This window comes from Phycodurus eques, chromosome 22 (genome assembly GCF_024500275.1).
Source record: "Phycodurus eques isolate BA_2022a chromosome 22, UOR_Pequ_1.1, whole genome shotgun sequence".
Classification (NCBI taxonomy): Eukaryota; Metazoa; Chordata; class Actinopteri; order Syngnathiformes; family Syngnathidae; genus Phycodurus; species Phycodurus eques.
In genome coordinates this window covers 1257944-1280130 of record NC_084546.1, presented here as the reverse complement: position 1 = coordinate 1280130, position 22187 = coordinate 1257944, and the positions used below count along the sequence as shown (strand labels likewise).

At 44.7% G+C, this 22187-nt stretch overlaps 1 protein-coding gene across 1 annotated transcript in view; it reads left to right on the top strand.

The window, feature by feature from the left end:
• The first annotated feature begins 364 nt into the window (after positions 1 to 364).
• Positions 365 to 22187, top strand: part of LOC133397008 (plexin-B2-like) — a 37775-nt gene continuing 15952 nt past the window's right edge. The window contains exons 1-8 of the mRNA XM_061667376.1: positions 365 to 656; positions 9392 to 9444; positions 19917 to 20434; positions 20593 to 20919; positions 21315 to 21454; positions 21524 to 21525; positions 21574 to 21719; positions 21886 to 22065. Of these exons, the coding sequence (XP_061523360.1) occupies positions 19925 to 20434; positions 20593 to 20919; positions 21315 to 21454; positions 21524 to 21525; positions 21574 to 21719; positions 21886 to 22065 (1305 nt within the window). The 5' untranslated portion in view covers positions 365 to 656; positions 9392 to 9444; positions 19917 to 19924. The remainder of the gene's footprint in view (positions 657 to 9391; positions 9445 to 19916; positions 20435 to 20592; positions 20920 to 21314; positions 21455 to 21523; positions 21526 to 21573; positions 21720 to 21885; positions 22066 to 22187) is intronic.

The window sequence follows — 22187 nt, the reverse complement described above, 5'->3', positions numbered from 1 at the left end:
CATAATACAGATAGAAATAATAGAAATCATAGTAAAAATAATAAAAATAACAATCACAAAGAATAATAATAATAATAAAAGAATTAAAATTGACAAAAACATTCCAATGAAGATGAAAAATCATAAAACAACAATTAAAATAAGAACAAAAAAATATTAAGTTAAATTCTCAAATTTTTAGTTTTTCATTCATTGATGGACCATGAAACAGTCCAAGAAAGGCGGAAGGTGTAAACTGGCAAAAGAAAGGTTGTCGTTAATTTTGAAAGAACTTCCGGGGCTCGTGACTGTTGAAGGTAACTTGAGACACGCGCGGGGGCGCGCCTGTCGGAGGAGGAGGAGGAGGAGGCGGCTTCTTCTTCTTCCTCCTCCTCCTCCTCCTCCACAATTCCCCAATTCCACAATTCCGCACATCAGCGAGAGCTTCTGGCAGACCAGGCTGCGGATGAGCGCCCCTCGCCGGGCTACGCACTGGACACACGCCGGCCGGTCGCGGAGGAGCTGGACAAGCGCGGAGTAGAACTCCTCGCGGCAAAGACAACGATTGACTTTTTGTCTGGAAAAGTTGTTTCCGCACACCAGGATGTAAACACGTTCAGAGTTTCGGCACCGATGTGACATCTTTTTGGAACTATCGGATCAACTGGACGACGAGGGTAAGTCAACACTTTTAACGCCTCGTTTGCCATGTTTGTGTTTTATTTTGTATTTTATTTTTTGCCGTTGTGACACCACTGTCCTTCTCAAGCGGTGCGTTTCGGAGCATCGTGGAACTAGTTTGCCGAGCGTCACACCGGACTCCGATGACCAAACATTCAATTGAGAGTCCGCACGGACGCGGGCGAGCGACGGTTGATTTTGCGAAGCGAAGTTTGGGCGTTCCGCGAACCGGGGAGAGATTTGGGATGATCGGCAGGCATTTAACCCTTGAAGTGCACTGATAAAACCGGCACAGTGAGCTTTTGGGTGCTCTTTTGAACACGGTCGCAGCGACTTTTACCTGAAGGAGTGGCCGAATTGTCGCTGCGTGGAATTTGACTTCGCTGCCGTTTGCCACGGATCTGCTCTTGTCTGAACTCTTAGGCGAACGCCGATAGGTTGACTTTGACTGTTGTGACGATCTGCAGCACGCCGACCTGGATGTGCAGGCGCCACGCCTGCTGTTTTACAAGGCGACCTCGATGCGATCTTTTTTTTCGAGCGAGTCTGGCACGAGGAAGGGACGAGTGGAATGTGTCTGGGACCAATCAGTAGGCGGAACATCTGGAGCCTCTCAGCTGCTCCGTGGAGCGATCCTGTTGAGCAAGTCCGTAAACAGCCGAAACGGCGAAAGCCAACACCTCGCTTCGATTGCGCCACTTGACGAGGGCAAAATGACAATCAAGCAACCGTCATAAATCGGAAGTGCACTCGGGAAAACGAACACAATGCAACGATTGGAATCGAGGGCAGATGAGTGAACGATCGGTGCAACACATTTGAATCGCAAATAACAAATCGAGTACCCAATTTGGACCACGATCAGTCTTGTATGAAGGAAATGAAAGCGATACTCGGATAGCACAGAAAATAACTGGTAGCAATAAAAGCCACGTTGGGGTGTAGCGCGCCACATCGTAGTTAAGGTTCCCCTCGGAGGGCCGTTATGACCGTGAACCCCTTAAAAACGTATCGTCGTCTCATATGCGCAACCAATTGGAATTCAGAAGCCAGTACAAACGATTCCGCCAGTACAAACGATTCCGCTATTATTCCATTTGTTTTCAAGGGGTCGTTGCTCACAAACAAAGAAATGCTCGCAAAGTGAAGACAATTTGCAATGTTCGTGTTTTGGCAAGACACAGGAAGTCGATGCACGTGATTCGCTTTCGCGGGCCACGTGAAACGATGCCGCGGGCCGGATCTGGCCCCTGGGCCTCGGGTTTGGGACCTGCCGTTGAGTAAAAGTCTTAAGTTGCTGACGTTTGCCGTACTTAAGTCTCAAAAGTATCTGTCCGACATGAAATGTGTTGCGAGACGCTAGATCCGTGTTTTATTAAGAGCTGTTTTCGGATGTGCAGTATTCCGTCGCGTTCCACGACTGAGCGTGACGTCGGTTCACGACCCAGAAAATCCCTGAAATAGGAACATTTTTACTTCTGGAGTACAGTCTTTCTCCACCCACGGAGGGCGCTTTCACGTCTTCAATTCAAATGTAATTCTTCTCCTACAACTTTTAAGAAAAATATGACTATTCTTACAAGATTCCAACCTTTCTTGAAAAAAGACAATATACATAAATATTACAATTTGATCTCTCAAAGAATATCGTAACAGTAAGACTTTTTTTTTTTTTTTTTTTTTTTTTGTATAAAAATAGGCTACTTTTAGGATTATGAGGGGTCTTCAAATATTTTGCTTAGGACCCAAACATTTGATGATGGCCTGAACTAAAAGCTCTGATATGATTGTGGACATTTTATCACATAAATCTGAAAACCTTGCATGAATTAAGTTTTTTCTTCTCGGGGGGGGGGGGGGGGAATCGTATTATTACATAATTGTCATTTTTTAGAACAAATGGCGAATCTTTCTAGCATAATAATAGGAGAATAAAGTAGCATTTTTGAAATTCACTTTTCTTCCTTCGTTAAATGACATTATTCTGACTTGGTATTGACAACTTCATTCTTGTCCGCAACTTCAAAACATGACTACTTGACTTCGAAGTCACTTTTTTTCTTCGTTTCAACTTCACATGCATCACTTTTTTTTGTTTTTGTTTTTTTTGTTTTAAATGATTGTAGTGGCGCTTGTGTTGGCGTTTGTTCCCTCTCAGCCGGTTTGCGATGGAAAAGAAGCGGAGCGCTGGCTCGGCTGAAACTGGACTCGGGCGAGCGTGAGAGGGAACACTCGAAGGTTTTGTCCGCGGGCGTCGCGCGGCTGCGACGCAACACAGGAAGTGAGGCGACCCGAAGGTCACAAAGGTCGCAGGACGCTCACGCACTTTGCTTCACACGATGTCTTTGAGACTAGAAGCTTCTCCGCGCGTTGCAAATTTGACACTTTGGCCTCATTCTGTCGTCCAGTCACTAGTACGCTCTTTGTCCTCACCAGTGACAACATTTCAGCACACTAGTAGGATGATTAGGACACACTAGTAGAATGACTGAAATTTTTTGCACTGTACTAGTCGAATAACTACGTTACAGTGAGCCAAAACTGTGCACTAGTTGACGTCTATGAGCTACGACTACTAGTAGTGAAGTGCTAGATGTTTACGAGTCGATTTTTTTTCTAAAGATGTCAACGAGTGCACTGTTTTGCCCCACTAGTAACATGCAGTTCTTCTACTAATGCGCCCTACTTGTTTTACGAGTGTGCAGATATGTCAATACATTACGAGTTGCGTGTCATCACTCACGAGTAGTGTGTAATTGGATAAAGTAACAAACTAGTTGCAATCTAGTGTACGGAAAGCTATTAGAGCATTTATTCCATATTCTTTGATATCCAGTATAAGGTCCATGTACTAGTATACTATTTTTCGTCGCAAGTAAGACAGTTTAATGCACTAGAAGAATGACTGTCGTGCTAGTAAAAAAATTTTCCACTACTGTATGACATTTCTGCTCATGTGGAGGACAACTGTGTTACCAGTGAGGCAAAATGTGCACGAGTTGACATTTGTGTGCTCCTAGTACAAGTCGTGATGTTAATGAGTAGATTTTTATGTCAACACCGACTGAGCTTTTGTCAGCTTCGCTCGTCTGTGTTTGCTGCCACCGTGTTAGTGCAAGTCGTGTACATCAACAGAAGCCGCAAAGTAAAATCCATCGGTCGGCCAGCCCTCGCATGTTAGCATGCTAGCCATTGCTACTCGCACAACAGGGAAGTGTACATTTTCATGGCCTTAGTGTGTGTTTGCGCATTAGTCGGGTGTGTGTTGCCACTATTTGGTTTTCCAGCAAACGTTCGAAGGTCGTGTTTGCCTGTGAGAACAGGAGCAGTTGCGTTGTGACCTTCAACCCCGTGATAGCGTGTGTGTGGTCTCAGGCAGGTGTGTCAAACTCATTTTTGTCGTGGGCCACATTGTCGTGACAGTTCCCCTCAGAGGGCCATTATATAATTCAGTAAGTTATTATTTCATAGATATTAGAAATTTTGGCCAAGATTTTAGGAAGAATCACAGAAGCAGACGCACGATTTGCTTTCGCGGGCCGCATAAAATGATGTGGCGGGCCGGACCCGGCCCCCGGGCCTAGAGTTTGACACCTGTGGTCGCATGTGTCAGCCGTTGTGTGACGCTAGTGGCGTAAACACACTTGAGACAATTTGTCCATTATGTTGTACACATCTGCACGTCTGGTGCGTGTTGTGTTGTGGTTGTGTGCGCATGTGTGGTATGTTTGTGTGTCACCATTTGTGTGTTGAATTGTGACACAAAACTTGCAGTCTCCTGTTTGCTCTCTTCTTTCTCACATCCTTGGCATGTTTGTTATAGACTTGAACACAAACACGAACAGGGGTCAAAGGTCACTGGTGGGAGTAAGTGATGATGTCATCAGTCACACGGTACGCTTTATTTAGTCAGGAAGGGAAACTGCCGCGCCTACCAGAAAACACCCGACTTCCCTCTGCGCGTCTTTCACGTTTCTCTTTCGTTCTGGTTTTCTGGTTTCACTCGCGTTCTGTGTGGAAGTGGATCCAAAATAAGAACCAAAACGACAATGGCACATGTGAAGGTTGTGGGAATGTGACACCTTTGATATGGAAATGTGAGCCGGATATGCGTGTGTGTGTGTGTGTGTGTGAGAGAGAAATTGTGAGTGGCGTGTGGGAGTGAGTGTAAGAGACTCAGCGGTAAGCTGCATCTCATTAGCTTCGTCTGTGCCACGCAAGAAGCTGCCAATCTCTCTCTCACACACACACACACACACACACACAGTTTTCAAGGTTACGAAGACGGTCGGATGACCGCCAAACAAGTGCCACCTCCTTGTGTGTGTGCGTGCATGCGTATGTTGGTGAAGGTTTGTGTGAGACATTGTGTATTTGTGAGTGAGTGTGTGTGACATTGTATGTGTGAGATGTATGGGGAGTTTGTGTGCGTGTCATTGTGTGTAAATGTGTGTGTGTGCGTGCGCAAAGCCACACAAATCTCCCCATTTGAGTGGTCTGGTTGTAATTCCACAATCTCATCATTCCCCCTCTCTCTCTCTCTGCTGTCTATCTGATGGTCGCTCGACCACACCTGCCACCACATCATGTTGACGCTAATTACAAACATGTTTCCTGTCAGCGGAGAGGAGATTGCAATTTTTGCAGCGTTCCCCAGTTGATTGTCTTTGCAAAAATACTGAGCTGTCAGAAAAGACCAAAAATGAAGATAGGGAGTTGCGCACGTACACACAAAAATTGGCCGCCGCATTTATGTCAGTGTTGAGACTTTTGCAAAAGTCTGGTTGTTAAACAAGGAAGCCTTGTGGCGGGATTGCGGATTATTTCAGGCTGGCACTGGCAGTCGTCATCCACGTGGGAACAAGAAAAATAAGAGAAAAGGCAAACCTGCGACAGGAAGCGGGGACGCACGGCGCCGCTCGTCACTCGTAGGCTCCAGGGAAGCGACGTCGTCGTCTCCCGTCGCCGACTTGATGTCAATGTCACGTCGATGTCGCTAAATTTGATGAAGTACTGCCTTCGGTGAAAATGCCTTTCTTGTGTGCACCAGCACTTTCTTGTTTTCCATATTCTGGATTTTGCTTCAGCAAGTAGAAGCCGGTCACCTCGTCGCAACGCCCTCTCCGCTACCGAAAGCACCATTCATGGATCTGCTCCACTGATTGACAAGTGTATGAAGTGCTGCATCCACCAGTGCAAATTTTTCTGGTCTTGACGGTGCTTGCTTTTTTGTGTGTGTGTGTGTGTGTGTGTGTGTGTGTGTACACTGTAGGCTTCTCGTCTGCAAGTAGAATCTGCTAGCCTTGTCGCAACGCCTGAGCTCCACTTCAGGTCGTTATGGTACAAAAGCCGTCCTCCTACGGTTTTAGGAGTTTTACAAGTCACGATCTGTTGCGGGTTTACCATTAAACTAAACGTAAAACAAAGAGAACGCGTGTTTAACCAAACCACATCACGAAAGTATGCTAACTTAATGCTAACACTTAATAGGAAATGTGATAGACGCGCTAACAAAACCTAGCATTGCTATCGTGGTCGTTATAAACCTTTCAACAACTGATATTTTGTGCAAACGGTGCAGTAACACATACAAATGATGCATAAAACAAACTAATTGATGCCAATTAAGCTTCCTCATCAAATCCACGTGCATAATACACGTGCAAACATACGTTATACTGCCTCTGGTGGCCAAGACGTGCACCAGGAGCAGCACAATGGCCATTAAATTAAAGCTAAAAAAAACATTTTGCAAAAATGGTTTCATTCTTTATAGTCTTTTATTGTGTTATTAATGAATGTTGCTATTTTCTGATGAATCCAACGTATTGCCAGCAGACGAATGTCCTTTCCATGAGTTTCAGTATGGGAGGTGCACATTTAGACTTTAGACACAAATCTTGACTTTGCACGACTCGGCGTTTGAAATGTGCCGACACTCGGCGGCTCGGCAGTTTGTTTTGCGACGGGCCGAAGATGAATTCAGAGTTGGGTGAGCGCGGCGGGAAGCTTTAATGGGGATGAGATTGGACTTTAGGTCACCTCCTGAACCTCATTATGGAAATCGACTCCTCCTGATTGCTTGCCACCAAACGTTTGTCACTCTCCGCACCTTTGTGTGCGTGCGCGTGTGTGTGCCTGAAAGTGAAAGTAAAAGAGGTGGCGGCTCTGTGGAAGTGTGGGATGGACCACACTTGACCACATTGAGTAAGATGTTCTCTACATTTCGAAGGGAAGACAAAAACAAAAGGCAGAACTGGAAGCAACGAACTTGACCAGTGACATTTCCCCAGTCAGGCTTCTTCCCGTTCTCTGTCCGCCAATCAGCTGACAGATTTGTGCCTAGCTCCACCCCTGCGCGGACCGAAAGCTCAATGAGGAGTGCTGTGATCTGGGTTTATTTTGATAAGCTTCATGAAAAAATGTCAAGCTGACGAACTGGAGAGAACGCGAGCAGACGTTTTGCGCGCACAGATCGGAGAGGAGCGTCCAACAAGCTGAGCAAGCTTCTGTAAATAATAATAATCATCATCATTATCATAATAATAACCATATTCAGAATGTTTTTGTTCTATATGTCGCCTACATGGGGAAAGCCCCCGCGGTCTCTTTGGAATTCCACGATGACGTCAGTTAATTGAGAACATGTTTGGAATTTGGGCTGAGCCTCGTCCTCCGCAGTTCACAAAACGTTTGATGTGAACGGCGCCATTTTCTAGTTTTTCTTGCTGTCTGCATAAAAATGCCAAGTTGCCGCGTTTCGGTGTGTGTGACATTGCGTCCCACCTCTTCTCCCTCCATCATACACGCCACCCTTGGTCGTGTGACCATGCCATTCACACTTTAGGGTTGCAGGTCTGTAGCATGGCACAAGATTCCGCAAATTCCCATTTGTTATTTATGGGATTTCCCATAAGCTTCGGCGGCAGTGAATCCCTCCCAACCGCTGTAAAGTGTCACCAAACAACACCCAATGGTGTCGGTTTCCATTGGACAACACCCGCTTGTGTGATGTGGAGTTATGATTGGCTGTTTTTTTTTTTCTTTGTCATCAGATGGATTTTTTTTCCTCCAAGAGTTCTTCCCTACACACACACACACACACACACACACACAGGGTACACATCAGCTCTCATTGTGTGTTTAATAAATAATTGCTCATGTAAACCGGAATCAGAAAAGTCCTGAGTCGTAAACAGCCCGTTTGTGTGTCTATGAGTGAGTGTGAATTTGTGTTTTGGAGTGTGTGTGTGTGTGTGTGTGTGTGTGCGTGCGTGTGCGTGTGTGTGTGGGTGTGTACTTCGTGATTCATCTGCCTCAGGGAAAAGAAAGCAGCATCAACGTTTTGCTTGCTGCCCTAATTGCTTAAAACAGCACACAATTAAGCCCACAAACGCGCGCACTTGAAGTTGCGTTCAAAAGGAAATTAACATTCAAAACACCAACAAAATGTAATTTAAAGTCCAAAACTGTCTCTTCCATACTATAACAAATAAACATCTTTCCTCAAGTTAAATGCTGGGCCTCCAAGTTAATTCGGAAATGCTACTATTTTGTGAGAGGTATTGTTTTTTTTCCTTTTTTCTTATGCATATTTTGATATTCTATCAAATGTAAACATGACACTTGAAACTTTTATTCCACTTATTGAGATCAGACCCAGATCGTACTCGGCGTAAACACAAACATGCGTCCGCTAACACGGTCGTCGCTCTTCAAGCTGTCCAAAGAAAAAAAAAACACTTTGGCCTCTTAAGTTGAGCCATCTGTGTGCGTGCGTGTGCGCGCGCGTTGCGATGTCGTAGCATATGGACGCGCACCGGAATTGCGCCAGTGCACAATTGCGAGCAAGCATGTGGCGCTTTGAGATACTGCGAGACGGTCGTTGTTAGAAGTGCTGCCAAGCTAACTTACGCGCGCTGGCTGCCGTGCTCGTGGAGGGAAAAGGCAGCAGGGTGGGTGGCGATTTCGCTCACATGAAATGCTCGTTTATTCTTCGGGCATCTCGGTGCAGAGGAACTACTGTACGGGGGAGTGATCTGAGGAGTTTCATTTTGACAAAAGCAGTGCTTTCCCGCCATCTTTTCGTCATCAATTTCATGCAGGATTTTGCTATTCGTAGCAAGGCTCGGTCCACTAACATTGGAAGATGATGAGAAGTTTTTTTTCTTAATTTACTTGTTAGACTTTCTTACCATGTTAAAATTTAATCAGAAGTATGACTTTCTCATCGGAAAATTGCAACTTCAGTGTCATGAAATTACAACTTTTTATGCCGACTGTGCATTTTTGTCCTTATAAAGATTTTGACTGAAACAATAAAGTAATTAATCATGCAACTTTATTCTCATAACATACTTTTATTCCTCTAAATCTGATCTTTCAAGCGCGGTACACTGGCTCCTGTTCGTGGTGCACAAAAAGAATCACTGAATTAAATGTTCAAACTGCGCACACCGTTACAGTGGTTTCACCTTTCGTTTAGAGCCGCTGCAGTACATTTGCAGTTCAGTTGTATTTAACTTTACATTTATGTATACATTTGCATCTAATCTTTTGGAACTGTTTGTCTCAAACATTTTGGCACAATTTGTATTTTTGGTGTGGTACATGGTGTTAAAAGTTTGAGAACCACAGCTTTAGAATTTGTTGTTGTTGTTGTAAAAGTACTACTTTTTTTCTTGAGAAGAGCTAGTTAGTAATTTCAGTTTTTCATACTTTTGTGTCTCAGGAGGGCGAATTGCTTCATGTCACCAGAAATCATCCAAGCCCAAAAGTGAGCAGGTGAGCGGGATTTATTTGCAATAACTCTCCCACATGTGCCCATAAATGGTCAGCTATTCTTCCCCCGTAACTCCTTTTTTCAAATTTCTTTGACTTTCTCTCTTTTCTGCCTGTCACGTCTTGCTCGGATCACTTTTCACTTTCCCGCTCAGAAGGTTCCCACGAATGCCATTGGCTGTTTATTTTGGCGAACTCTGCGCTCTGTGTGTGTGTGTGTGTGTGTGTGTGTGTGTGTCAGGTCGAAGGGGTGAAAGGGTTAACTGAAGGCTTGGGGCCATTTTTTTTCGTGCCCTCGCAGAAACTCCTTAAATATCAAGTCCTTACCAATGATATGGACTCTCAAGATGTGCTGCACAACATCAGGTTCCATGGAAGCATATCTGTGCCATAAGAATTTCAATTTGAATTCAGAACCAAAATGTCAGTGTCATTTGTCCCTGTCAGAACCAGTAGTGGCCCCGTATTGTCATGATACGCGGCATATGATAAGTTTCGATGATTATTTCATACTTGGAGTCTTTAAAATGTACACAGCGCGGTAAAATGCCTTGATCGATTTTAAGTGGATAAAACTCAAAATATTTAGGCTAAAAAGCAGGAATGTGTTGATTTCATGGGCTTTATTTCAAAAAATTTGTACTGGTCCAACTTTTTTAGATGTTGATCTTTTCATATGTCGAATTTGTCAAACCGGACTATTATATTATTAAACCGGACTATTATATTAGTTCCACTCCAAAATTCAAACTTGGATGGCACAGATGTGAATCCTGTTCACTGTTTTGACAAAAGTCATACTCTGGCGCAATCTTGATGTCAAGCAGCTATCTATGTTGAAGTCAGTTGAGGAATTTCCTTTGGACAAAAATAGTGCTTTGCCACCATCTTGGTGTCAATGAACTATGTTGACATGAGTTGTGGAACTGCATTCAGACAAAAATATTGATTTGGCGCCATGTTGTGGCATCTATAGGCAATTAAGATGCTTTTGTTGCCTGATGTCAATTATTTATGGTTTTTCACAATCTCGCAAGGCTTGATTTTGATGGTCAAAAAAAAAAAAAAAATCAGTGTTAGAAATTCCAATTCAAACTTGATTGACTTCATAACTTAAATATATCCCGAAAGTTTGTTTTTTGATGACCAAAAATCCCATTTTTCAATATACACAAGCTCATGCCTCCAATGTGTGTCACTCAGCAACTCAGAAGTTGATAGTGCGCTCTCAGCAAAACTGCAAAAGCGTTTTTGTGTGTGTGTGTGTGTGTGTGTGTGTGTGTGTGTGTTTTTAATGCTTGTCTCATCCCACTGACTCACTGCTGTGATCTGCGTGTGTCCCGCCGCCGGCTGCCAGCTCGCATTAAAGCGTGTCCGCGCCGCCTAATGTGCATTTGTGTGCTTGTGTCATTTCCAAAATGTTCCCACAAGACTCTTCCTCCTGCGGGCCGCCGTGTCGCTTGTCAGACGCGCTGAACGCAAACGGCGAGATACGCGGGGGGGCTTACACATGGACTTCCCGTCGGGTAAATGGAAAAATTGAGCACGAATAAACATGAGACATGACGCACACAAAATTTGAAAAATTATAAAATTTAAAAATTCGCATTTTTAATTCTATTCTTAACTGAAAGGCCGGAAACCAACATTGAATGCCCGTGACCTTCGATCCCTCAAGCGGCACTGCATCAAAAACCAACATCAATGTGTAAAGGATATCACCGCATGGGCTCAGGAACACTTCAGAAAACCAATGGTAGTAAATACAGTTCTGCGCTACATCCGTAAGTGCAACTTGAAACTCGAGTATGCAAAGGAAAAGCCACTGATCAACAACACCCAGAAACGCCGCCGGCTTCTCTGGGCCCGAGCTGATCTAAGATGGACCGATGCAAAGTGGAAAAGTGTTCTGTGGTCCGACGAGTCCGCATTTCAAATAGTTTTTGGAAATTGTGGACGTCGTGTCCTCCGGGCCAAAGAAGAAAAGAACCATCCGGACTGTGATGGACACAAAGTTCAAAAGCCAGGATCTGTGATGGTATGGGGCTGTGTTAGTGCCAATGGCATGGGTAACTAACACATCTGTGAAGGCACCATTAATGCTGAAAGGTGCGTACATATGCTGCCATCCAAGCGACATCTTTTTCATGGACGCCCCTGCCTATTTCAGCAAGACAATGCCAAACCACATTCTGCACGTGTTACAACAGCGTGGCTTCGTAGTAAAAGAGTGCGGGTACTAGACTGGCCTGCCTGCAGTCCAGACCTGGCTCCCATTGAAAATGTGTGGCGCATTATGAAGCCTAAAATATGACAACGGAGACCCCGGACTGTTGAACAGCTGAAGCTGTACATCGAGCAAGAATGGGAAAGAATTCCACCTACAAAGCTTCAACAATGAGTGTCCTCCGTTCCTAAATGTTTATTCAATGTTGTTAAAAGAAAAGGTGATGTAACACAGTGGTAAACATGACCCTGTCCCAGCTTTTTTGGAAGGTGCTGCAGCCATAAAATTCCAAGTTCATGATTATTTGCTAAAAACAATCACGTTTATCAGTTTGAACATTAAATATCTTGGCTTTGTAGTGTATTCAATTCAATATAGGTTGAACATGATTTGAAAATCATTGTATTCTGTTTTTATTCACGTTTAACACAACGTCCCAACTTCATTGGAATTGGGGTTGTAGTTCATTTTAAACAAATTCTTCGTAAAAACAAAATAACACCAGGTAGCTGTAACTTCTGTCACCTAGTGGAAGAGCATTTAATTGCTTTGCCCGTCACTGTATGCTGCTAAGCTAGATAGATAAATTTGTCATAACTAAATCATCATTTTTGGGTCATTAAGTGAAACTGGCTCATTTCCTGTGGGGAATCGCTGCACTCCGGAAGGTCAAAATGGACGAACGAAACTGGAAAGCAAGAAAGGAAGAATGGATGAAGTGAGCCAGTGGAAGACAGCGAGGACGGCGGCGCGGCTGACGAAGGCTTTCGTGGCCCGCCAGCTGTCGTCAAGCACACGGTGTCTTTCGACAGCGTCGACAACGGTGCCAGCGCTCCCGCCGACTGTTTGGCGGCCACGGACGGACGCGTTGGGCTGTGACTCGTTTAGTTCACCGGAACATCTGACATTTTGGTCTTTGTCGCCAGCACAGAAACAAAGTGAGCCGAGCCGGCCAATCTGTTGACATTGGGATAAATCGGCATTTGCGTTTTTAAAGTTGCACTTCCTGCGCTGCAAAAAGTACCATCTAAGATTCATTGCGGGATCGAGACGCACCCGCGATACTTTTACCCCTCCCACATGCTTTAAAAAAAAAAAAAAAAATTAAACTGCAAACATACTTGAACACACACACAAAACAAATTGCAAGGATAAATGTATAGAAAATTTAAATATAGAAAAAAAAGCCAAAATGTTGAAGCCAAAATGTTCAACCAAACCGTACAATAACGAAAAGGCTGCTGGCTTAACCGTGAAAATATAATGCAAAACGCCATACATGGGCTAACGAGGATTAGCATAAATCTTACGGTCATTATAAAGCGTCAAAAAAACGCTTCATGAAAAAAACGCTTCATAAACGCGTCATGAAAACTTATCAATGGCCTTGTTTTGATCGACTTCTCAGTGTCCTCTGTTCCTCATATTCATGTCTGCAGTTATGCAAAAAATAAAACAAAAGGCAATGTTTTCAACAAACTGGCTGAGCTTGTGAGAACCTGAAGTTAAGGCCAAAACAATCGTTTGCTACCTCAAGTTAGCATTTAGTGCCAAGGAAAATATGCTCAACCTAAAAGCAGCTGCTGTCTGGTTCCTGCCAGGAAGCAGTTAGCTCACATGCTAATGCTCGTTGCGAAAAATGATCCACTGGCTCAATAATTGGTGTTTACTGGTATCAATTACGTTGATGTCCTTTTGTCGCTGCTTTACTCCAAAATGGATGAAGTTCACCGTTGATCATTTCAGTTGATTGGAAATGATTTGGAAAGGCACGAATGTTTTGTTGCCGACGATAATGTGATGAAAATCGGGTCAAAGTCGACTGATCGATGACACCATTTTTTGCAGTACAGTTAAAGTGGTCCCCAACTTTTTTCGCCGCCACAGTCCGTTTTCTTTCGTTTTATTTTGTAAGGTTTTGGCATTTTATGATAAAGTTTTCGTTATTCCACAGTTGTTGCCCGTGCAGTATTGGACAAGACATTTTGGCAACAAAGATGTCGCTTTGCTTCCCACCGCTTCTCTCATTCCTCATCACACTGATAGGAACATTTTCAGACTCGCGGCGATCGGAATAGTCAAAGCTGATGCTAACCGCTATACTAATCCCCCATCAGCTGATTTTCGTAGTCTTAGACCCGCACAGACGAATGAAGACTGTGCAATTTGCACAGTCTTGTTGGCCGGGCATTTCATGTGAGTAACGGTTAGTCGACTTCAAGCTTTAAAAGGTGATGCCGACGAGTCGATTCATCGTTTCAACCCCTAGTCTATATGAGGACCTTATAATGCACGTTGGAGCAAAAGCAAACATGAAGTCAAAAAAGTCTGGAGTCTATTGAAAAAACATTATTTTTTTTTTTTTTTATATAAATGAATTTCCAAAAATCTCTCCAAAGTAATTTGTTGTTATAGGGCGTTGTGTGTAAAATTCTCAGGAGAAACAGATGTTGGCATAAAACAAAATATGAAAAGGTGGTGTGTGTAAAATTCTCAGGAAAATAGATTTTGGAATGAAACAAAATATGAAGAAGTGCTGAATACACACTGTGATGAATTCACGGTTACGTCGGCTCTCGTGTTTGATTGACGGGCGGTTAATTAGCCGCTTCAGGCTAATCGTCAAACGCTTGACCTTCCGTGCGTGATTTAATCCAGTCGAAAATCTGACAGATGGAAGCCTTGGCGTGGCGGCTCAGCGGGGATTGCAAGATAAAAGCATGCACGTTGACTGAGCTTGTTTATTGACATAATATAGATTTATGGATCAAACACTATCTTGCAGCTGGAGTCAGATAATCAAAGTGGTTTTGAAAAAGCTTCCCCGGCTCGCCTTCGCAGGCCGCGGCTTTAATCTGCTGGATCGTTTTCATCTCTTCAATCATTCCTGGTCTTCGCTCGGAATTAAATTCCTCTCGCCGGCTACTTTTGTTTTTGTCCGTCGCAACATTTTCTCCTTTTAATTGGGACGAATGTTCACCTCAAACATCTTAAGTTCGACGAGTCGGAGAGGAATTCAATCTTGTATGTTTCCTGTTAGAACGTGGTCATGGTGTTGAAGGGCAATGAAGGAGGAACAAAGAGCGATGAAAATGGCAAAGGTCAAACCTTGACCGAGGTGGAAGGCTCAAGTTTTGAACCGTCGCGTTTTAAGTTGACTTACTGTGGAGAAAATCAAGCAAGTTAAATGGAGTCCTCACTCGGTTTCAAGCAAGTCAAGTCCTTACCTGGTTGAAGCAAGTTTTACTGGTTTGTGTGTGTGTGTGTGTGTGTGAGATTGTAACCTATCACCAATTCGCAGCAGGACGCCGTAGTGTCTGCTTCAAAGCGGACTCGGAATAATGCCAAGTGTGTGTGTGTGTGTGTGTGTGTGTGTGTGTGTGTGTTTGTGTGTGCGCCCACCGGCAGCCTGCCATGCCTCACTGTGTTAATTATGTAAATTGGTCATTAGGAAGCCGTATGTCGCCCAGACTGAAACGCCTGAACACACACACACACACACACACGCACACGCACGGGCTGGACTGGCTGCAAAATGAGGTCAGCACCAAAGGAAAACTTTGAAGAATTTTGTGAGTAAAAGCGTTCGAGTGTCACGTTGGAGTTTTGCCGAGTTGGCAGAAAAAGCTCAGGACTTACAAGACGTAAGAGCAAGAAGTGATTTCTAAGAAACACACGAAATAAGGTTAGTGGATCGGATATTTGTAGCTAAATTTCTCAACTCAAAAACTTCGACTTCAACAAGGATTTCTTGGCAAAGGATTTCCTGCATTCTCGTTGTTGTTGTTGTGTCTTGAATGTGTTTCCAGTTTGGGGTTATAGCGCCACCTGTTGCCCTTGAAAGCCTTGGAAGCGTGTTCACACACAAGTGGCTGTGCAAAACATAAGTGGCTGCATGTGTTTTGAAAAACATCTTTAGTGATTTAACTCTCAGAAATGTGCGAGGAGTCCCTTGTTCAGGCGGGTGAAAGTCTTGCGAAGTGTTGTTTGAGGCAACAACAGACACCCCCCGGCCTCCCTTATCGAGGTCACGACCTTCCGAGGAGGCTCCCTCGGGAAGTTGTTGAGGCCATCTACACAGGAAGTTGGCTTCCGCTCATTCCGCACCGCTGTCCATCCCAGGCGCATTCCTAAACCATTTTGTTGAGGCCCTATGAGACTTCATGCAGAGGAGTGAAACCATACAAATGGATCATCACGAGCAGTCGAATGGTACGCTCAAAATTCCAATGCACGGTTTTGGTTGTACCTTGGTTTTAGTTTCAACCTTTGATACAACTTGGTTTGAGGTTCATGTTTTATGACGTAACTTGGTTTTAGGTTCATGGTGTGCTAAGGCTTTAAGGCAAAGGTTGAAATGTAACTTGGTTGTAAGCTCATGGTTTTAGTTCGTAGACTAAATTGCCAAAAGTATTCACTCACCTGCCTTGACTCAGATATGAATTTGAGTGACATCCCATTCTTAATCCATAGGTTTTAATATGACGTCGGTCCACCCACTGTAGTTATAAGCGATTCAACTCTTCTGGGAAGGCTTTCCACAAGGTTTAGGAGTGTGATTATGGGAATTTATGACGACTTTTTTTTTTTTCAGATTTGCTTTTGTGAGGTTACACACTGATGTTGGACGAGAAAGCCTGATTCTCAGTCTCCGCTCTAATTCATCCTAAAGTCTTCTGTAGGGTTGAGGTCAGGATTGTGCTGGCCAGTCAAGTTCACCCACATCAAACTCTCTAATCCGTGTCTTTTATGAACCTTTATTTGTGCACTAATGCAGCCATGTTGGAACAGGAAGGGGCCATCTCCAAACTGTTGCCACAAAGTTGAAAATGTCCAAAATATTAGCCCCTGAGCTCCAGCGAAAGGAACTCTGAATTCTTCAGCATACCAAGAGATTTTGGACAGTCAGACAATTTTTTTTTAGACAGTTTAGGGATTACCCCTTCCTGTTCCAACATGTCTGTGCACCAGTGCATAAAGACATGGATGAGAGAGTTTGGTGTGGATGAGCTTGACTGGCCTGCACAGAGTCCTGCCCTCAACCTGATAGAACACCTTGGGGTTGATTTCGAGGAGACAGTGGCCCAGGCCTTCTCTTCCATCAATGTGTGACCTCACAAATATGTTCCTGTAATAATGGGCAAAAATTGCCATACACTCACTCCTAACTTTGTGGAAAGCCTTCCCACAAGAGTTGAAGCTGTTATAGCTGCAAAAGGTAGACCAACATCATATTAAACCATCTGGTTTTAAATTGACAGTTTGGTGCATACCCTGGTTTTAGGTTCATGGTTGGTACATACCTTGGTTTTAAGTTGACTGTTTGGTGTGCATCTCGGTTTTAGGCTGATTTGATTCGTACCTTGGTTTTAGATTCACGGTTTGGTACTTGACTGAGTTTTAAGTCAACAGTTTGGTCTGTAGAAAAGATGTAGACAATAATAGCATTAACTGCATGAACAGTGTGAATTATTATTTTATACAGTGGCTATCTGCTGCTGGCTATCTGCAGGGGCAAGGGACCGAGCCTGAATGCGAATAGCGGAAATTTGTAAATAATTTATGCTCACTTATAATTGCCATGAAAAAAACAAAAGAGAAAAACGTGAATAAGCGAGGGATCGGATGAAAATAAAATAAAAAATACTGTAGGTGGGGGATAGCTTCCTCCCAAATCGGTGAATTTGCAAATGCCAAACCGCAAATTTGGAACAGTCCACTGTATGCAATAAAAACACTGAAAATGTTCATTTTTTTATAGCTTTAGCTCCATCTGAAGAGCCCGGGAGATGCTGCTTAAGTTTTATTTATTTTTTTTTAAATTGAATTTGTCATCAAAGCGCTAGTCAGAAGCTGAGCTACACTGTGTATTTGTTTACGTACTAGGCACGCAGCCAGTTACACTTCTTGTGCCTTGCCTCGGATATTCTGTGTGAAAACCCTAAAAATCGCTCCGTCGTATGACATAGTTGCCCCCTGCGTTTGGTTATTAGCGTATTGATGGGTACATTTCAACAGACGTCAAAGGACAAAGAAATAAAATGACGCGGAGGAGTTTGAGACGTGTGGTCTAGAGTCACCCGCATACGCCCTGCTCAATCCCTCCTTGCTATCTTTCCACCCGCTTATCTTGAATTCCATCTCCAGGCTGACGAGGGGAAGGCGAGGTACGACGTGGGAATTAATGGGAGGGGAAAAAAGTGAGAGGAAAGGTGAGCAGGCGGTGAAGACGAGGAGAGGACCGTAAATCTAAAATCCTCAGTCTCTCACACACTGAGTCACACACGCTCACTGACTGTGACTGCGTTTTCGGCGTTGGCCTTCTTCTCTCGTACTATCAGACCCGACAGCAGCTCCTTTGTAATGAACAGGCCCCTCTAATAACTGCTCCACCTTAAGCACACACTGATCCGCTACACGCACACGCTGAGCAACTTTCCGTGCCAGACGAGAACAAAGCGCCCTCGGTGGACTTTCTCCAGTGGCTGCTGAGCGTGGACCACAATGGCCCAAAAACCTCAGATAAACTTTTCGGCTAATCTGAGTGGGTGATTTATAATCCCATTGTCCATATGAAAAGATGCAATCATGACTTTGCGCTATCTCATCAAGTCAGCACATCAATGTTTTGTTCATGTAACTAATCAGCGAAATGTTTAAAAGTCGATATAGAAGCAGAAATACGAGATCGGGTCTTTGCTGAGTCATGTTGCTCACATTTTTTTGGGTTTTCCTCTTGAGGCTAAAAAGGTTTTACGAGCATTTGTTTGTGGGGGCGGGGGGGGGGGGGGGCATGGGATTTTTGTAATGTAAACTCTTACCTCAAAGTTTGGGAAACACTGTACTAGGGGATGTTGTTTTGGTTCTGTGTCAGCAAGGGGTGGGCTGGCGGGGGGGTTTAAGTGTCGTTAGTGTCGGGCCGCCTGTGTCCCCTCTTTGTCTCCGTGGCTGGTTCGCCTCTTTGTGCCCAGCAAAGTCGTTACCCCGTGGTACCATTGTGTTTTCTGTGCGCCACTGTGAGGTATTCATTTCACACTTCATGCCGGTTATGATTGCGCCCGTGTAGTTTTCCCATGATGCTGAATAAATGCCAGAGGCGGAAGTACGTAACGTACGGTATGTGCAAGTCACGAGTGGGTCTCGCGTGTTCATTTCCAAGTTTCAAGTCAGTTCCAAGTTACTGTGGGGTGGAGACATCAAAAAAATCATACAAAAATGCAACATTAGCTCTCCTGAGATTGTGTACCTAATGAAGTGGCCGGTGTGTTTTGCATAATTGCAGCATGATGATGATGATGATGATGATGATGATGATGTACATGTTTAACAGCCACAGGCGGCTGCTATAATTCAACTCCACCAATGGGAGCAGATTCCGTGCATATCGGCGGCTCGTTTATTGCATTCCACAGTCGTCCTGTTGAACATCGCTCACCTTTGTAAACTGGTTGTTTACTGTGTGTGTTTATTGTGTATTGTGACTAGAATGAAAAAGTTTTCCCATGGTACATCTGGGGCTCTGTCCTTTCGACCTTCACCGCTGCTGTTTTCTGTTGGTCCTCCACGAAAACTTGTTTTGTCTTTCACCGACTTTGTTTGGAGGACAAGCTGACAAGCTGTGATGATTGTGCCATTTAATCGCGCCATGTCTCCAAATGCACCGCAGGCATTTTCCAGCATTTGTAGAATGAATTGTCTCCATATCACAGAGATTAGTCCTTCTGACTCATTAGTCTCAGTGTGTAGAAGAATTACTGCGCACAACCTCTTGAAAAGCTTCAATGCATGTCTAAATCTAGGCACTCCCCGACTTCATCAACAAGTTAACAGCACACAGCTATTGGTTGTATCTTCTTCGTAAGTCGTTACTTTGACGTTTTCTGTCGTCATGACATATTCGCGCATTTTCTCTCGTCATCTCTCACCCTCTCGCAAACTGTCGCTCTCTTTCACTCTCCCTGTGTGGCGGAGTAGACCTGTATTGCAAACTCATTTTTAATGAACACATCTAAAAAGGTTTCAGTGGGCAGCAGAGTCTTGACTATATAGTAAAGGCATGAAAACGGTGATATTCCAGTCAGAATGGAAGTCGCTTTAAGAAAGAACCTTGAGGGACACCTTCATGAATAAGCTAAATCAATTTTGCGGTTCAGATGAACTTTATTGAACTGGTTTTGCCTTTGCCAAGTGTCTGTATGAAGTTTGAATGTCTGAAAGAATTCTTTTGAAATGTTTTCTTGTCTTTCAGCGGTTGTAATGGAGCGCTGTTGGCCGTGGCTGTTCCTGGTCACCGTGGGAACCACGTTCCTCTGCGCTTCGTGGGCTAAAAACCCTGAATTCCCCTCAAACACGCTCATTAATAACGTGGTCCAAGACCCCCGCACGGGGCGGCTGTACGTGGGTGCCGTCAACGCCCTCTACCAGCTGTCGTCCGACCTGGCCACAGAAGCCCGTGTGGAGACGGGGCCCCGGCGGGACAACCGGCAGTGCACGCCACCCATCACGGATACCTGCGAGGATGCAACTGAGACGGACAACCACAATAAACTTCTCCTGGTGCATGGCGCCGAGGACAGGCTGGTGGTGTGCGGGAGCATCTTCAGGGGCATCTGCTCGCTCAGGAACCTCAGCAACGTGGAGCACGTGACCTACTTCATTGACAACAAGGGCGAGAAGTCGTACGTGGTGAGCACCGAGGAGAGTGTCTCGGTGGTGGGCGTCATGTCCTACTTCACCAAGGAGAGAGACAACTTCACCGTCTTCCTGGTGAGGAGCAATTCCATTCATTCATTTCCTGAGCATCCAGAAAGTATTGCTTGAATTCATATGCAGCCTCAAAATTCTCCCCCAAAAAAAGTCTCTAAAAGTGAAATGTTGTGAAGCATTTCTTAATGCCTATAGCTAACTAGCCACATCCATGCTAGGTCGCTAAAGGCTATGGCAGCCACGACAGCACCAAGCTCATCTCCACCCGCATCCTGCGGGACTATGGCGAGTGGAACATCTTCGAGAACATCATTGATGCCTCGGCCGTGCAGGCCAACCCCTTTGTGCTGCGCTACCTGCACGACTTTCGCTTCGCCTTCAAGGACGGCCCCTTCGTCTACTTCCTGTTCTCGCGTACCCTCGGCTTGCAGGACACCAAAAACTTCACCTTCATCGCGCGGATGTGCGAGGACGACCAGAGCTACTACTCGTACACCGAGCTTCAGCTCAATTGCAGCGCCACAAACAAGTTCAATAAAGTTCAGGTAACAATAAAACTCATTTCAATGTCTGATATAACTTTTTCATAAATTTCTGGTGCCCCTCAAGGTTCCATTCTTAAGCCAAACCGCAAATACTCAGTTTACTGTCATAAAATGATATAAATACAAGTAAACTTTTGGGTAAACTAAGTATAATTAAATGAATTGTACACTCATACAATTAAAAATGAGAATTGTCAAATTTTGAATGAACTTTTTTACGTACACTTTCAAGTGACTTTTTCAATCTCCTATAGGAATGACCTGGTCCAATTTCAAAATGAAACGTGGCCTTTGAGCACAAAAGTTTGCCCAACCAATAACCATTTTTTTTTTTTAATGCTGACCGACTGACTGTTATTTGAAGGACTCTGTTGTTCGTCATTCTCCCCTTGCAGGCCGCCTACGTCACAACGCCAGGCGAGGTTTTGGCTCAGAATCTGACCAGATCGGGCCAGTATGGACCTGTCCTGGCTTCTGACAAGGTTCTCTTTGTCACCTTCATCTCTGACGAAGACCCGATCACCTCGGCCTATGTGTAGGTCTTCTTTTATGAATACCAAGTTGAAGTCGAGTCTTTCATAAGCTTTCGCCAAGCAAGTTCAAGTTGTAAAATTGTCGACTTAAGTGGAACCCCCCCCCCCTTCCGTTTGCCAGGTATGTACCCTCTACGCGCCATAAACACGAGGCTGCTGGAGATCATCGGCGCCTGCTACAGCGACGCCGGCCTCATCGACGACAAGCCGGCCGTCTACTCGCCGTACTCCACCAAGTCGGGCGGGCTGTGCAGCAGCACAAATCAGGTAAGCCTTCACAGAAATGTCCCGCCCCTTTGCAACCCGATGAAGAGCCAGTCTTCAATTTAGTTGGTTCCTGGTTTATTCACATTTTGTCCTCCAAATTCCCATGGAAAGTTGACGCTTTTGCACTCTGACGCCATGTCACGCCTTCTCTTTGTCCCGACCTCAGCACAACATGGTGCTGAAGTACAAGTGCGGCGCCGAGTTCCTGCCGTCGCCGCTGGCCAGCAAAGCCGACGCGGCTCTGGTGGCCGAGCCCTCCCTGGTCCGCCAGGGAGTCATGACTGCCGTGGCCGTGGCCGTGGAGATGGGGCACGCCGTGGGCTTCCTGGGCACCGCCGGTGGAGAGGTACGCCGCGCGTTCGGGCGCTAACGCGCAGCGTATGAACATTTAATTCAGGGATTTAAAAAAATCATAATAATAATAATTTTCCCCCCCCCCACGTACCACTCGAGGGAGCCCCCTTGGAG